This window comes from Aythya ferina, assembly GCF_964211825.1.
Source record: "Aythya ferina genome assembly, chromosome: 4".
In the NCBI taxonomy this organism is placed as follows: domain Eukaryota; kingdom Metazoa; phylum Chordata; class Aves; order Anseriformes; family Anatidae; genus Aythya; species Aythya ferina.
Genome location: NC_140300.1, coordinates 44,324,661 through 44,342,610, shown reverse-complemented (window position 1 = coordinate 44,342,610; position 17,950 = coordinate 44,324,661). Strand labels below are relative to the sequence as shown.

General features: G+C 39.3%; 1 protein-coding gene across 3 annotated transcripts in view; it reads left to right on the top strand.

The window, feature by feature from the left end:
• The first annotated feature begins 63 nt into the window (after nucleotides 1-63).
• Nucleotides 64-17,950, top strand: part of LRBA (LPS responsive beige-like anchor protein) — a 390,502-nt gene continuing 372,615 nt past the window's right edge. For 2 of the 3 annotated variants that reach the window (XM_084516786.1, XM_084516785.1), the window contains exons 1-2: nucleotides 64-244; nucleotides 473-830. In XM_084516786.1, coding sequence (XP_084372912.1) covers nucleotides 612-830 — 219 coding nt within the window. In that variant the 5' untranslated portion in view covers nucleotides 64-244; nucleotides 473-611. The remainder of the gene's footprint in view (nucleotides 245-472; nucleotides 831-17,950) is intronic. The other variant, XM_084516787.1, reaches the window with a different exon arrangement.

Genomic DNA, 17,950 nt, shown 5'->3' with positions numbered 1-17,950 from the left:
CAGGCGCAGGGCCCCGTGGGCCGGCAGCGCTGCGGGGGCCGCGCGCTGTCATGGCGGCGCGGGGCGGCAGGAAGCCGCGGCGCTGAGCGGGAGCGGCTGAGGTGAGGCGGCGAGCGGCGAGGAGCTGGCGGCGGGGGCTGGCCGCTGGCAGTCCGAGCTCAGCCGCCGCTGCTGGTGCCGCCCGGGGGAGGCTCAGGCGCTTCTCTGCGGAGCCGGAGCAGGGCGCCGGGGCAGCCCCAGCTGGGTGAGTGCGGGCGGGGGGCGGCTGCACCTGCCCCGGGCGGCGGCTGAGGGGAGAGGGCGGGTGTGGAGGGGGGGGGGGTGTGCGCGTAGGGAAATAAAATGTTAAATAAAATGTTAAATAAAATATAAAATAAAATCAAATCAAAAGGCAGGGGGAGAGCCCTCCTCGGCGGCTGTCACGGCGCGGGGAGAGAGTGAGTGGTGGGGAATAACTCGGCTCGTCCCGCAGGGCCGGCCGCCCGCAGGCGCCTCCTGTGAGGGGCAGCCTCCTGTGAGGCGCCACCTGCCCCGCAGCCCCCGCAGGGGTCCCCGTCCCTGCTGCCTTCCTCGCCGAGCCCCCGCCGGCGTCTGGAGCCGCCTCAGGAGCCATGGCGAGCGGAGAGAAGCAAGTTGTGCGGCCAACAGGTGATGGTGGAGGAGGAGGAGCGGGGAGAGAAGGAAACGGCGCTGAAGGGGGAAGTGTGCTGCAGCCGCTCAACCCAGGAGTCCCCATCCGAGGCATCCGGATGAAATTCGCCGTGCTGACGGGGCTGGTGGAAGTCGGCGAGGTGTCCAACAGGGACATACTCGAAACGACGTTTAATCTGGTGAGTCGCCTGCTGTTTCAACCGTGGCAGAAATACACATGCAGAAGAATCCCTTGCTCTTTTGACGTGATTTTTCTGTCTTTAAATATACATCTGCGTGCTTATGCTTTCACCTTACTACATTTCAGCTGGGTTCTTCTCACTTAAGAATTACAAAAACTGAAGAAACAGCATACGAGCCTCTATATCCCCATTTAAACTTGAAGTAACTTTAACATCGGGCTTAATTTGCCTCAGAGAAATTGTTGCTCTAGCTAGAGCTGGTAAGTGTATTGTGATGTTTAAACATTCAACAGGTATACTCAACAAGCAAGTTAAATGTTGATGTAGTAACTCAAGCTGTCATCAGAACACATGTTGTTGTGTTCAGCCAAAACAACTTTTCCCATGAAAACGTTGATGCCCCTTTTTGCTTTCTGTTTGCTTTGAACTTGGATGTTCTGCCCACAGGGAAGTGGGGCAGGAAGAAATTCGTTTACATGCTTTACTGACTTTGTTTATTGGGAAGAGTAGGGCTTGATTTCAGTGCCCTCTTTTTTAATGACTTAAATAGTTTGATACTATTTTTTAATACAGTAGAAATGTCTTTCATACTTCAGATCTCACTAAAAATTGAGGGTACTACCTACTTATGTCTAAGCTACAAACGTAATATATGCTGTTAAAGTCCTTGGGCTGCATTTAAAACTATTCGGCTACTTGTTAAAGATTGCTTACTGAAGGACACCAAACACTAGGAGAAATCGTCTTTATGTTTACAAAGGCACTTTGCTGTTATCAGAAGTCTCAAAAAATCTCTTAAAAATGATCATTGTTCCTCCTCCTCGTTTTTAGTGAGCACCTTTGACTTTAAAATAGCATGGCTTCTGACGAACCAGGAAGTGAGACCATGTAATAGTGCGAAGTGTGGTAGAAGGAAAGTTGATACAAAAGGCACGTTGTTTTTTAAATGCAGTTGGATTTTCTGTTACTTTTTTAAAGAATACTTTTTTTAGTAGTGTTCTGTAACTTACATGTAGGTTTTAGTGGTCATTTAATACTTACATGTACGACATTCTCTGTTTTTTAACGTTATCTTCTTGGTTTATGATAAGTATGTTTTTAAAAAAATATTTACACAGTAACAAAGTATAATCCTGTAATTTGTTTGGCTGAAAGTCGAAACACAGTGCAATTGTAGTACTAACAAATATGAAGGAGGGTAGACATGTGGATGCCTTGCATAGGAGCAGGTGATTGAAGTTGCTTAGAGTGCACTTGACAATTGTTTTTAACAAAACCCAGTGCTCAGATACGTGAACGAGAGGTTCAAAAGGAAATTCTGGCAAATAGTTTATGATTTAGGGCACATGTAGGGGCGGGGAGAACTATTTCATGAGCGTGTTCAATTTTACTTTTTCTAGCATGCTCTTTTGAGAGGGTATACTGGAAGTGTACTTTTTGCAGCAGTGGGAAGAGGTTCAGCAAGATGGTAAATTTAAAAGCTTGTTCATTTTGGGATTCTTTTTCTAATCTGTTTTGGACAAGAGAGAAACTAAAATTTAGAGAATCCTTGATTTTAGATTTAAGAGGACTGGAGAATTTGACATGTAGGCTTCATTCTTCTGGATCTTCTTATCCCGTTTAGAAGCTAGGGAGAGTTTCCGGCCCTGGAGGTTCTTGAGATGAAGTCTTTTTCACTTGATGTCCAAGTGGTACAACATGCCTGACCTCTGTCTGAGAAGATTCTCCAGCCATTCCAGCACACCTGCCTGTGATTTGGGAGGCTAAAGTTCAAGCCTCTGCACCACTTTTTATTGTTAGAGCAAAACCACTCATTTGATACCTATCATAAAGCAACTAATAATTTGGCAGTAAGGGTGCTTTACCTGCATTATATAACAATGCAATACAATTTTTTTGGGGTAGTATCAGAAAAAGTAGGTCCCTTGATTTTTCTGAGTCTCGGGTAAACAGATTAACTGCTGGTGACTTATTTGGAGGGAGAGGATATCTCGGTATTTTGTGGTTTCATTGTAACTGGAATGCCAAAAAATCAAACCAGCCAACAATTTTTTGTAACAGATTTTGTTACAGGAAATAATTTATTTTCTGGAGTTCTTTATTTATTTATTTAAGAAAAAACTTTTAATCTGATTTTTTTGGCTTTCTTGGTTATGAGTGTAGCATAGAAGATGAAAATCTGAAACATCAGCGCCTCCCTGCAAAGCAGTACTTATCTGTCTGGCATTGGGTTGTGCCTCTGTTCAGTTGTTAGCTGCGACTTCTTTGTTTTGTCAGTTAATACCTCCAAAATCACACTGATCAGAAACCGAGGCGTGTGGGGCGTTGGTTGGCAGAGGTGTACTTTTTGGTGTGCATATGCACAAGCGAGCCATTTCTTCTGTGAAGCAGTGACTCTTGGTGATGGCTTTAATGAAAACCTGTTTCCCTGTGGCTTTTCAAGTGAATTTACTCTTGTGTATGCAGGTTCAGGGGGGTACGAAAATCATGCTGTGTTCTGCCATTGGTAATGGGGTTAAGCCCAAAATATCCCCTGCTATTGAGTTTTATTCAGTTCAGTGACTCATAACTGCACTAGCTCAGCGGTGTTAGCAGCTAGCTTTCTTCTTGTACTTTGAAAGGAGGTGATATACAGTATTTGGGGGATTTTTTGATCGCTAAAGCGAGATGTCTTCAGACCAGACTGAAGGAAGGGCTGGGCAAATCTCAGTAGAAAGGTGTGACTGCATCCTTGCTTCTTACCTTACAGGGTGGTTTTGCTACGAAGAGTTTCTTTTTCACAATAAGGTTAGCTGACCTATTTTTTTTAACTACTTGAACAAACATGCTGCTCTTGGTTCTGTTCTTCAAGTTTGCTGAGCACATGCAGGCTACGGTGAATTCTTTCATGTTTGATGGAGAATCCAGACAAACTCAAGGTGCTGCTGCTTTGATGTTCGTCATCTGAAGGATTTACAGAATTGTCATGTTTTATATGTAGAAGACCCAAAAGGTCAAGAATTAGAAGTGCACAATGATTGACTTGCTGCCTGTTAAAGAAATGTAAGCTCCTGTTGTCCCAATTACTTGAGCAAATAACTTGTTCAGTCCAGCAGTGTTGGATCTTGGAGCTGAGAGCCAACTATAACGCTTTCTCTGTCCAGCAGTATAACAGAGTGCTTCGTGAGCTTATGTCTGCCATGCATCAAAAAAATAGTAGCGTCATTTTATTGTCTTTGGACATGTAACTCTTGAAACTTACTAGCTCTGTTTTGGTCAGTGTTCTCTGAGAACCTAGTTTTCCAGTTCACCTTAGATATGGCTTTGTGTATTTCAGCATTTCTTCAAACTGAGGAGGAAAAATGCTGAGCTTAAGGAAGCTTATTTTTCTATGACATAGTTTGGGAATGCATTCTTGTTCAAGCATTTATCTATCTATCTGATAGACACTAGGCTAAACTATGGGCATATATTGCTTGTTCCTTTTGCATTATGTTTTTAATTGACCATGATTCTTATTTTTTTTATTTTGTTCCTCCTTAGCTTTTAAAAATAAAAGGGCTCCTGTAAGGAGAAGATGATAGAATGAAAAAAGAATTATTTACACAGAGATCTATTACAAACTTAAAATAACTCTGTGTTTTTTATAGTAAAACAGAAAGAGAAGTTGACCCCTCCTTCTATTGAAGAAATTTTCAGAAAGAATAGTAGAAATAATTCAGCAATTGGTAAAACTTTATGATAATAATTATTTACTTAATGTTCTGTGGTGCCGGTATCAGTGAAGGCTTTTAGGATCTGAGGTTTTCAAGTTCCAAAAACTATTTTCTAAGTCTGTTCTCCAGGCTATACAACCTGTGCTCGAAATATAGGAGGCCCTTCAGAATCTTTCCCAGGTCAAAATTCTGGATGGAGCTTCTGGTCGGCTCCATTCTCAGCAGGCTTGTCTTGTGTCATGTGTTGCTGTTATGTTGTTTCCAAGTTATTGCAAGTTTCTAGTTATATATAAAACTTAGGTCACCGCATATGCTTGTCTTTCAGTAGGTAAAAGACTGACTGACAAGTGTTCTGTTCGTAAGGAATGCTGTGAGCACAGGGGTTAACTGTACTGAGCTTGCAGGAGGAAACAGATATTCTGGCAAAATTCTGCTTTGCTTCAAGCAGATGACTGTATGGCTGTTGTCTTTCTCTGGGGTGTTGGTGCAATTCAGTTTGGGGAGTTCATGCAAGAATTTGCTCAGGTCTCAAGCTGACTAGTGTCTAGGGACATCAGCTATTCCAGGCTTTCTGCTCTTTAAGGAAATGCCATACCTTGGACTAAGCATTTTTCTTAAATAAGCCCTAGTGCTTTTAATTGTTTTGTTACCTATAATACAGATTTGGTTGTTTTTTGTTTTTCTTCCTCCTCTGTCTGTGTTGCAAAGGTTGTTGCTTTTACTGCTTTGTCCCTCTTCTCAGTGAGGAGCACGTGCTGCTGCTTCTGATTACATTCACGTGTTACGAGGTTGTCACCAAGTTTCTCCCAGTGAGAATGTACAAATGAGTTTTTTTTTCCTCCTCCAAAGGTGATTTCAAACTAACTGAATCTGTGGAGCAAAGACTAAAATTACTTCATAAACTTCATTTTGTCACCTCTCTCATTCTGCCAGACGTCACTAAAACCACAAACAAAATTTACCTTGAAGGTTTTTTAAATTCTTGCTGGTTACTTTCAATTTTTCTTTTTAAAGGTATTTTCTTCTGCAGCCCAGTTGGCTCGCTTTAGAGAACAAATGAGATGGATGTGGGGGCTAGCTCTTATTTGCCTTCTGCTGATGTGCATTCTGCTGTTCTTTGTCATTTCTCCATTGCTGTTTTCTGCACTATAGTGTCTGTTTACCTGAAAGCTAATGGTATCACATGCTGACACAGCAGGTTTCTAATCTGATACAAATGCTTCTGAAACACTTAACATAACGGATTTTATGAACTAAAAATTTCCTTTATTAATCTTTGGTCAGCAAGAGTCTTTTTGCATGTATTTCTCTTGTAGAAAATCCCCAAAGCTAATGCTGATAGAACTAAATGTATTACAGTAGTCAAAAATGTGTCACGAATGTTTCCATAACAGCCTGTTGTTTTGCCTACCTTGGCATGTATTTTAATAAGTGTTAGGGTTTATTTGCTCTCTAAACTTAGCCACATTGATGACAAGCAAGAGTAACCAGAGTTCCTAGAGCAGCACTAAATATTGTGCATTTCTTAATACATGCAGTGTTCCTTGGCTTCCCAGGGAGTGCACCTCTGGCTACAGTTATCCTAGTTCAGTCACTTCTGTCCATTTACAGTATAGATGATAAGGTAAGTCAGTGGATTTAGCTAGGTCAAGCTTGTAGGTTAAAAAAATAATAATAATAAAATGGACAGTTAGCTGTCTCACTAGTCACGTGTAGTTCTACGTGATTTTGTTTTTTTGATACATCTGTGGAATTCCACCAAAGATCTGTAATTAGTTTCCAAATCTGTCTCAAAGTGCTGTTTACAAAGTTCATCAAGTGCAAACTTACTTCCCTTTCACAATGGGAGGCTAGTGCCCAGTTTGGTGAATGAATTTAGATTACTTAATTCCAGGTCATCTTCATGCTTTTGAACACACCTAATTTGGGGATCCAGTAACAAAAGGATAATTTTGGTTACTTTACCTGAGTAAATAAGGCCAAGGGATGTCTTTCACCAGGCTTTACCTAGCTCAAGATTGTTAAGCAATGGGAGTCACTTGTCCTTCACTTAGAGTAAGGATTACAGACTTCCATTTTATTAAAATACATTCTGAGTAGTTATGTGTATACTTAGTACTGATGTGATGTCAATTCTTTTGTGTGTGTGTGTTAGGTGTTGATGCAACTTGGAAATCACTTTGTAGTTGGTAGAAAAATCACCCTGCATGATGAGGGTAGGAATTTAGGGAACTTTTGTGGTCAGTCAAGAAATGCATGGAATGTAGTGAGTGAGATGGTAATGGCAGTCTGGATATGCTATAGCTCCATGCTGAAACTATGGAGTTTAGAAAAAAAAAAAAAAAAACTACGTCTGAACTCTGAAGAAGAGCTGATTTGTACTTTGGCTGTGGTATCAACTCTGTGATTGCAGTTTAAAACACCCTGTAGGAGGTCAAAATATTGAGCACAAAAGTCCAGGTAGGAAAATGTTTTTCTTTTTTTTCCTCCAACTGGCTAATTCTTATCGCTTCTCGTGACCAACCTGAAATTTCACTTCTGTGAAAGCCTGTGCACTACTTGCATGGGCTTGTGCATAAGCACATAGCATCCTGTGCTATCAATAGGCTCTGTACAAACCTAAGATAAAGCTAAAAAGGCAAAGCAGAACCAGTTGTTTACATATATCACACCTTAATAATGCAATATTTGATGAGGACAGTTTTTAATTATTGGTCTGTTTCACAAGTAAGCCTGTTAAAAATGAGTTCATAGCATACTTTCAAATTTGTCTTCAGGGGGGATGCGTCAGTTCAGTGGCAGTTTTCTCTAGCTGATATCTTTTAACAAAGAAGAGAAAGCTGGTTATTTGTTGTGGTTACTTTGCTCTCCCTAAATAGTGTTTTGTATCACCTCTGTCAGAGAAGCTAGGGTGGGTGGACCCTTGTGTGACCTAGTAGTGCAGATAGCACGGCAAAGTAGGGGCCATATGGACTGGCTCAGGAACAGCATTTGCGGATTAGGGAATAGAATGAAATTAGTCAAAAGCATCAGGGAAATAGGTGGATGGCATGTCAAGGTTGGTACAAAGGTTGGACAATGCAGAGAGAGATAAAAAGAGGTAATTATTCATGTTCGTTGAAAGAGATTGGAGGAACAAACCAAACGTGCAGGTTCAAAAGGAGCGTGGGTAAGGAGTAGTTTTATGAGGTGGCTGTTCTGGACTAATGTTGTGGGCTGAAGAAAATCAGGGATGAGGAAGTAGTTCAATTCTTCTTTAAGGCTGCACTGGTTTGGTGAGGTGTTAGGTACTGAGTGGCTTTGGGTTAGTCAAATGTGTGTTCAGATGCCAAAGCTTCCTGAGAATCCAGTTTTCTGAAAATCAGCATGTGTGTTTTTGCATTCAGATTGCTTGTTTTTATCTTTCATCAGCATTCTCTGTGGTTTCAGTCACGGTCTATATCTGTTTTACCACCTATTGGGGAAACTGCGGTCATTCTGAACGGTGTCCTGCTTGACATGGTGTGCTGACTTTTTTTTTTTTTTTTTTACTAGACAACTTAGTAACTTCAAGTACTTGTAACTTCTGTCTTCACAGAGTCATGAAGTTCTCTGTGAGCCTTGAAGTAGCTTTAATTCATTGCACAGATTAAATAAGCTCTACGGTTTAGTCATTAGATGTGAAATAGCTTTTTGCCACCTTCAGCGCTTCTGTGTATAAAATGCTAAAATGTCTTTTCTGTCAAATTCAGTCTTGCGTGTGTTAAATTTATGCATATCTTTTTAAAGAACTTCTATTTATTTTAAGTGGGTCAATCTGGAAGAAAGTTCTTGTTCATAATCACTAATTACACTTAGCTAACTTTCTGCCATTCAAACCTCTTCTCCAGCCCCTAGAGGCCTTTGCTGGCCTCTTCATAACATTTTCATGATGGGTTTTTGGTATTAGCTTGACCTAATTAGTAACGTATTAATTTAGGTTACGCTTCTGCTTTATACAATTCTGGATTTTTCTGTTAGACTTGGTGTCATGCTAAAGCATGTTCAAAAACTAGTTTGGTCATCTTTTTTCTTTTATTTTCTCTTTTATTTTCTCTTTTATTTATTTATTTTTTTTTCCCTTTTGGGGGAACCTTCAGACTATGTCCATCTGGGAGCTCTGGCCATCTGCCAGGAATCTGATGGCTCTAATTTGCCTAAAACAGGATACTATTGCCACCTGCTTTTTTAATACCATGTGTGGTCAGTGGAGACTGCAGTTTCCAGTATTCAGTGCTCCATATTTAGAGGAGATAGCAATCGAGATCCATCCTTGCACAACTGCTGTAATCAAATTAATAACAATGCTGCATGAGCAGTTGCAATTGTACCTTTTCCGTAGATGCAGCAGTCCTTGTGCTGATGCTGGAAGGTCAATGTAACTTATGAAGAGCTTGCATTTCTACAGTGCTTTAGATTCCAAGGCTTTACAAGTAGGCATCGATAGTTTCTAAATAGAAACTAATTTGTAGAAAATGTAATGCCTTCTGTTGCACTGTATTCCTCTAGCGCTGACTGGAGGGCTGGGAACAGCTACGTCCCAGGCATGATTTTCTCATTAATAGCTGCCTTGAGATGATACTTAAATGAGAATAGCTAGTGGGAATAGGATGTGCTCTGTTGCCTTCTGTAAAGTGCTCTGCATGCTTAAACTGCAAGTCTCTTTGTAACAGCCTGCATATGAGTGGTTCTGGCGGTGTTCTTGTTACATACATTTAGCTGGAAAATTTCATGTGCGTTATACAGAAAATTCAGATCACTCTGATTATTTTTGGCATGACTGTTAAGCTGGAAGTGAGTTGCTTAGGCAAAAATCTTTTCTGTTGATGCAACTGCAGAAAACAACACTTCAAGAGCTACTGGGTTAGCTTTCCTTTGCAATTGAAAATCAAAACCAGAGTCGTGACTTAGGACTCATCTGCTCCATGGGAATGTGTTTTGTCCCCCCATTTCTCCTCTGTGCAATCAGCACTTGTTCTCTGTGGGATGGATGGAAATCAAGAGAAATGGATTAAATCAAGTCTGTTCTATTTGCCTCACTTAGACCTTCTGACTTTCTGGTTTTATACTGGACTTAGGCCTGTAGAACAGTAACTGTAACAATGCACAGAATGACCTTTAACTTAATTATTCTCTCTTCTGGGAATGCTGGAAAGGTAGGGAAGCAGCAGTAAGCAGCAGGTAAGATGATTGCTGCAGCTTGAGAGCCCTTTCACTTACAGAGGAGCAGCAAGAGAACCAATAGTATTTCGCAGCTAATTGAGAAATATGTAATTATAGGGTCCAGGATAATGAATGTTTGCTTGATAAACCTCTCACTAATTGGTTTATTTGTCAGGCAGTGTGCAGGTTTGGGTGGGAATTGCGCTGGTTGCTTTCCCAGATATGATTGGTATGGGGTTGGAGGTGAGCTGTTTGGTAGAAGGTGAGCTCCGTTGCTGTAACTTCTAAACTTCAGTCATCTGTTATTAGAGAAGTCTTTAAGTTAAGCAGAATGCACTTGTTAAGATTAAAGCTGTGTTCGTAAGAACAACTGTGTTTTATAGGATTATAGATTTAGGAGGACCCTAAGAAGCAAGCAGTGGTTTAAAAAACAAACACACAGTCAAAACCAAAAAAACCCCACCCACAAACACACACACACACACACACAAAGTTCCTTGTGCAGAATCATAGATGTAATCTCAAAAAGAACACAAGTCAATGACATAGAATTGTTGATAAGCCTTAAAACAATGCAATTGGGGGCGGGGAGAATAGGAATCAAGTGACTAATATTGGTAATGGTGCATGACTGTTAAATAAACAAGTGGAAACTATCAGTGCAGTCAGCATCTGTCTCCTGCTAATGTTTTTGTTGAAAGTAAGCGTGTGATTCGTCTGTAGTTGTGGTTGTGAACTTGGTTGAAAAAAACTTGAAAGCTTTTTTTTTTTTTTTTTTTGTTCTTCAAGTAGTGTCTTAGTTCAAGTCTATGATTTGGTTCCAGTGTATAACTTAAGTGTTATAATACCTGACTTCTGGGTATCTGATGCGGAGTTTGAAACTGAGCAACTGTGACTGTGTTTCAAGAACACGTTTCAAGGTAGCTAACGTGAGATGGAAGCTATTTATGTTTAATATATTGCTGATGTTACAGAATGAGAGTACTGAGGTGCTGGGAATGGTATTTTGATTTGCATTGTATGCTTTGTACTCTACTTCAGAATGTCATCTTCGGAAGCTGTGCTGTTCTCAGCACTTCAGATTTCCTTGCTTTAAGCTCAACTGCAAGGAGGTAGCAATCTCAACAGTCAAGTGCTGTGAAAGTGCTTCTCAGACAGCGCTTGCTCAGGCACAGAAATTGTCCCAGCAGCTTCCCATCTTTATGCAAACAGTGAAAGCCCATGAGGAAATTACTGGCTTGTTTTCTTGCCCACTTGTTCATCCAGAGTAGGGTGCCAACATTGTGCCATACTTGATAATCTGCAGTTTAACCTTGCAACAAGACACTGCTTTGTCCTTTCTGTGCTTTCTGCCGCTCTTTTGTGGCCTGGCATCAGCTGCTTTCATCCTGGGTCACAGAAGTGAGTCCCGAGCATTTACTGGGTTCTGTACTGGGCTGGGGAGCTGTGGACACCAGTGAGCAGCAGTTCCTGTGGATGAGCTGATTGGCGGTGGTGTTGCCTCTGAGGGAGATAATTACTCCGTGACTCATCTGAGACCTGGCAGTAAGAACTTGTGTCCTTTCTGAGGATATCTTTGAAAGTGAAATGTTTATCGTGCTCTGGGAATTTTGCTGGTGTAGTAAAGTCTCACCTGTGCAGGAAATGAAAGCTACTCTGCATCCTGTCAGCAGGAAGAGATTCAAGTTCTTGTGTCAAAAGTGCACAGCCACGGTGCTTTAAGTGACCTGTAAAAGGATGTTTCTAACACCTCTTCTGCAAAGACACAGCAAAGAACGTCATATTGATGGGTATGGGATACGCTTACGGTGTGCCTCTGTTGGCAGTGCTTTCGACTTCAGTAGCACTGTGTTAGACGATTTCTTGATGCTTCAATTTCCTGTTCAAGGTGGGTGTATTTGTAGAGGGAGATGAGTAGCTTTAAATGCTTATTTAAATTGTTTCTCAATTTCACAACTTCTAAGAGTCAGTTTCAGCATTTCCTGGAATTCTAACTACATCTCTAGAGAATTGTTTCTCAGCTGTGTCTAGGAGTTTTGTATATCAAGGATACCTCTAAATGGGTTTGGTTGCTTGTGACCACCCTGCTCGTGCTGAAAAAACTGCTTGAAAGCACATATAGATCCCTGAAACAGCTATTGATCACTGTAACAGTGGGATCAAAGCAGAGTAAAGGGTCTCTCAATCGCAGTGAGTTGATGTAGCTTCCCATATTAAATGGCCAAACCTCAAGCTTGATCAACAGTTCTGAAGGCCAAGACAGCTTCATTTTAAAAAAGTTAATAGCTTGGCTGTGAGGAGTTGTTAGCTCAGCGTGGGAGTTAATTATCTCTGGTTGAATGAATGGTGATATCAAAAAAACACAGGAATGAAATTATGTATGGCCATTATATTAATGGAATATTAATTACTCGAGCATGGTTTTGTCTTCAGGAAAGTCCTTTGTTTTGTGTGATGTCTGTGTGGTATGGTTCCGTGCTCTGATGCCGTGAACAAGCAAGGTATTTATACAGTTACTACCTCTTGTACAATGAAGTAGTAGCATACTCTTTGGGATACATCCATGTTTTTTGCTTGAATGATTTCTGTAGCAAATACGGGTGTTACAAAAGCAAGGAGCGAACTGCTATTTTTATTTGCTAATTCTGTGACTGTAGCAGGGCCTGTAAGAGTCAAGCTGTGTTCTTTTCTTTTCATCCATCGGATGTGATGAAGTTTCTGCAGATTGAATCAATTCCTACTTGCACCAAGTAGGCAGTCGTGACTGATGAGGCACGTTTGGTTAAATTTAAGTTTTCCAGGAAGAGGAATGGAGGTCCAGATTTTTCTACAAGATTATAGGGATGCATAGAGTAGCAAGGGACTGGAAAAAAATGCTACTACTTCTCAGGAGCTGTTTGCTTTGGAAGCATTCATGTAGATGACTGCAGGGAATTGGTAGAAATGAAACTAGTGATAATTCTGGATTCCACAGCACTCCATATGTGATACAAACTAAAAGTTCCCCAAGGCAACTGCCTGCAACCATTGCTGCTGATGGAAGATGCCTTCTTCCTGGGCTGTGCTTTCTGTGTGGATTCATCAAGAGATGCTTCACAATTGCTCCTTGGTTCTAATGGCAGTAGAAGTCAATGACAAGTTCTCTCTCTGTTCACAGTGTTGTATAATTTGTTCATAGTATCTAACGCCAACAAATACTGAAACTACATTATAAAATCCTTGGAGTTTAAAACTTTTTACTACTTGATGAATAAACAAGCAGCAACATTTGGAAAGCTGATGTCCATTTTCTTTCCCTTGTGAACTGGTCCAGATGTAAGCCGTGTAACATCTTTACTTCTACTGGGTTGCATGATGTGGGTCAAACTGTCAGAGCTCTGTGGTATGGCATGACTTGCTGACTGTTTGTTGATGGGATAATCTATCAATATATTCCAGGGTTCTAGTAATATGCTTGCTGCTGTTAGCTAAAGTAGTTGAACTTTCACTCATACTGTGTTTAGTTTTCAAGAGATGCAATTAATTGGATGTGTGTGTATATGTATGTGTGAATATATCTTTAGATATTTGTAAACTGTTACAACTGTGATTTAAGCTCTTTGGAAAAGTATAGAGAGTGTTGAATCAGCGATGAACTCAAACCTGAAACGAGATTACAGATTTTAAAGCTTTAGCATGGGTGGTATTGTTCTACAACTTGAACTATGATGGTGGAATGTGAGGCTGATTTTGTTGATGTGGTTGGGACCTGTCTCATAACAGCAGTTCTTACTGCAGGAAGTTTGTGAACACTTAAGCCCTTCTAAAGGACTTTTTTTTTTTTTTTTTTTTTTTTTTTTTTTTTTTTTAGAAAAAAAGTATTTTTTTTCCTAAAAAAGTCTTTTAAAAGACTTTCTAAAAGCTTTTTTTTTTTTTTTTTTTTTTTTTTTTGTAAATCCTCTGGGAAGATGACAAACCTCTGTGTTATGCTGAAACAATTTTTTTCTCCCCAACATTGACTTTTGCTAATTGGAGTAAATAATGAGAAAGTTGTAGCATCTTTACATGTTGAAACCTAATTGTCAACCGCTATGTTATATAATACTTCGTTAGGAAAGAGGAAATGAACACAAAAGCTGTTCTTAATGCCCAAGAGGTTGTATAGTCAGTGACTTCTCTATAAAGGCAGGAAATGGGCTACGTTTATCTTGATGTCTGCACAACAGCAGCTAAACAGAAGACTCTGAGGCTGGTATCCTAAAACTTCAAGTGAGTTTATACTGAACTTCAGTGTGATGCTTGCTTGAATCCAAGTAGTAGTAGTTGCATGAATACACAATGTTTCCCTTATTTCAGGAAAACAAGCATGAAGAATAACATGTAGCAGGAGCTGTAACAGTAATCGCTTCTCAGTGCAAAGAAAATCTAAAAAAGTCACAATGAAAACACTGAGCTGGTCCTATTTGTAATGTCCTAAAAATGGCAGTGAGAGTTGCTTTTCTGATTGTTTGCTAATTCTGTGCAAGTATGCAAAGCTTCTTCAGTACATAAAGGAAGATGGAAATGAAAACTTTAAGGACAGGTTTTCAAATCTGAAGTAGGAAATGTAGAATTATTTTCACCTAAAGCCTTTTGGAGTTTGTATATGTTACCTGAGGCAGGGGTGCATCACAGACAAATGCATAAAGGTCCTGGTTTTGCGTAGCAGGCTCCAAGTGGGAAAGATGATTTCCGAGGAAGAACAGATGTGTTATAATTTGAAGTGTCTGGCTTGCTTTGCTGTGGTGCAGCTGTTGTCACTGCTATCACTGCAGATGGTGATAAGCCATGGCTACTGCCAGCAGCCATCTGAGGCTAGAAACAAGAGCTTGTGTGCTATCTACTCCAAATTTGTAAATCTCCTTTAACTGTTCTCCAGACTAGTCCTTGTATATTTGAGGGGGGGAAAAAAAGCAAAAACTCTTGCCCCATAGTATGATGATCTTAAATTTATGAAAATTTGCAGATTTGATGTAAAGAATTAATGCTAGCATGACAATTCATGGACTAAATGTATGTTGAATGTTGAAATATGTAAATTGGATGATTTCATAACTGCAACATTCTTACGCAGTGTGTGAATGAAAACTGTTTTAGTTTTTGCAGTAACAGGAAGCATGAGCACAGAAAGTTACTTCTGTCTCCCCACCACACTCTTCAAAATTCTCCCTTAAATGGGTGCATATCCCAGTTTATTTATGATAGTCTTGTGAAGCATTGTGTTTTTTTCTGAATGACTTCATTCAGATATTTTTGGGTTCCAAACACATTGCTGATCCGAAAATCTGAAATTAGTTTTTGTTTAAACACAGTGAGAAATGGAACATAATAAGAAAAATAAATCTATTTTTTTTTACTTCTAAAGTGTTATCTCATGAGAGCATTCTTCTGATTACCTGGAATCACTTAGCACCATCTGTAATGCCATATGTAACGCTGTTGAAAGAGTGTAATAAATGCTGAGGATGAGCATAGTTGAATTAAAAATGGTCACTTGGCAAACGAGTATCTAATATTTTAGGAATTGAAGAATTATCCATGGAGAGATTTTTGTTTTTCTTCTGTAGACTGCTTTATTTTCCATAACCCACTCTTTTCCTCTTTGGGTCAGCGCAGAGCTATCTATGGCAGTGGTGTAATGGTTGCCATAGGTAGGTTTTCTCTGAGCGAACGTTGTTACTGCCAGTTTCATGTGTACTTCCTGCTCAGCAGAGGACCATATTGCTGCTTCAAGTGTTCTTTGCTGTAGCATTGTCTCTCTTCTTCGAGTGCCCACATACAGGAGAGAGAACAGCTGCGATCATCTTTCTTTCCTGCAGTGGCACCAAGAGTCGTACCGGTCTCCAGAGCTAGGCAGCTAAATTAGGTTCAAACATTTGCCAGCAGTCATCCCAAGGTGGCACGAGGACTGTTTAAAAAAAAAAACAGGCCCTGAATTCTAGTTAGTTGTTTTAATGGGAAATGTTTAAAATGTTTAAATGTTAAAAGATGTTAAAACGTTTAAAATGTTTAAAACAAAAAGAAAACCTTGCTTAATATGACCTTGTGAGCTTGAAAAGTGGTGACATTTAGCAAGATAACTGCATTTGAATAATGGAGTAGACTGGCAATTATGTTTAAAGGGATTTTGATTTCTCTTTTGCATACCTTATACAAAACAAAACACAAAACCAAAAACCCTTTACATTGAAAGCACTGGAATAGAATCATCCCTAGAATTATTTTTGCAGGGTTGCAGTCAAACTTTTTTTTTTTTTTTTTTTTTTTTCCTGGAATAGGCTGCCTTTATTCTAGATGCTGAAGGAGCTGTTTTGTTTTTTGGCTTGTCCATAAATTGACTTGTACAAAGGTGACAAAATTTAACTGACCATATTTTGTCAGAGTCTAATTGACTTTAGCGTTATACTTCAATATGTTTACGAATGCATGGAATTTGTATTTCTTTTATCTGTAATTTTTACTTTCATTTCTGATCATTTCCTTAAACATTTCATTAGGATTTGGTTGTACTGAACATAAACGTGTTTCACAAGTTCCAGTACTGTCTTTTGTATCAGAATTTGCACAAAGGAAGGAAAGTAGAGTTAAAATTTTTATATTGGCATACTTTTTAAATTATGAATAATAATGTCCATATTTGCATCATAGCAGCCTTTCATACTCCAGATGTATGATTGACCAGCTGGGTTAAGGTAGAAGTATTGTCAAAGACAGCATTGCACGTAAAATAAATCAGATGAATGACAACAAAGATGAAAGAAGTTTTAGGTTCATCTTGAAATAAGAACAGTTTCTTAAGCAAGAATTGTATTCTGTGCTCAGTGCTTTGCAAGACAGAGTGCGGTAATAAACAAAAAGCAGGCAACCTTTCCATACTTCTTAAGAATTTACAAGAACAGATTTCATTCATGTGTAATAATTGTTAAGAAAATCATATGTGCAGATTTTTTACTTTAACACTTTGCATTTCATCGTGCATCCATTGTTACTGTATTTTTCCCCAATATTATTTGTCTTTGGTAACTGAATGCTTTTTAATGGTTTCAGCATTGTATTAAAAAACAAATGGATTTTTTGAAAGTAAGTTGAACACTACAATTTCACTATATAAATACATTCAAGTAAGGATTTCAGCATTTAAAAAAATGCTACACTTGTATGGCTAAAGTAGTCATTCATGAAGCACTCGTGCCTCCTCAGAAAGTTATTCCCTTGAAGAGGGCTTACTGTGGATAAAATGTTAATCTGCTTTGCTCATACTGCATAATTCAGTCTTAAACAATAAATAGGAAAAAGTCAGTTAAATTTCAGAAGGGAAATTGAGACTTGGCTAGGCAGAAAAGACCTTACCTTCCAACCATCTTAAGGGTATTGCAGAACACTTTGGTTTTATAAACTTAATCTTCTGATTGGATTCTGAAGACATGATTGCATTTGCAGCAAGAAAAAAAGCTCCTTCATTTACTCAAATACTTGTAGTTTTTAACTTAGCAGTTGGTGCAGCTGAAATAATGTGATGGTTCTGCCAAAACCTGTATTTGTGTTACTTGCTTCATTTTTCAGTTACTGAAAGTGCAGTGTTCAATAATACAAAATGTGTGGTGTGCTCACCTGTAATGCCAGCAGGAGGACATGAGAGGTTTACTTTAGGTTTTTCTATTAACTCAATCTGGAAGACACAATGGGGATGTTTACATTTAGAGACCAATCTGAGTTAAGCCTGCAGTGCAGTGTAAAAAAGCCATCTGTAATGTATTTAGTGCACATCAGTCATACCAATTAATGCTTGAAAATACTTATATTCAAACTTCACAAATTTAAGATAAAAAATGTATGCAGGATGTTTGCGGACTTAATTCTTTAAATATTTTAATTTAATTTCATCTTGCCAGTAAAAGCCCACAATTTGGTTAGAGATTGCTGGAGTGTAAATCTGTATGGCTATGTACCTCTACCATCTATTTCGTAGCCTAGATATTTTTGCCTCAGTAATTCCCAGGTTTCCTGTTCTTTTTACCTATGCTGTGTACATGTTATTATTTACTCACACTTATTACTTACTTATTTGTGGTCCTACATGCAATCATAAAAAAAAAAAAAAAAAAGTGTATAAAAAGAGTAAGTGCAAATATTTGAGAGAAGAGTAACGTTCTTCCTAAAACTCAAGCAACATTCTTCCTAAAATTCAAATATGGAAAGGCTGATCTTGGAGTAACACTTAAA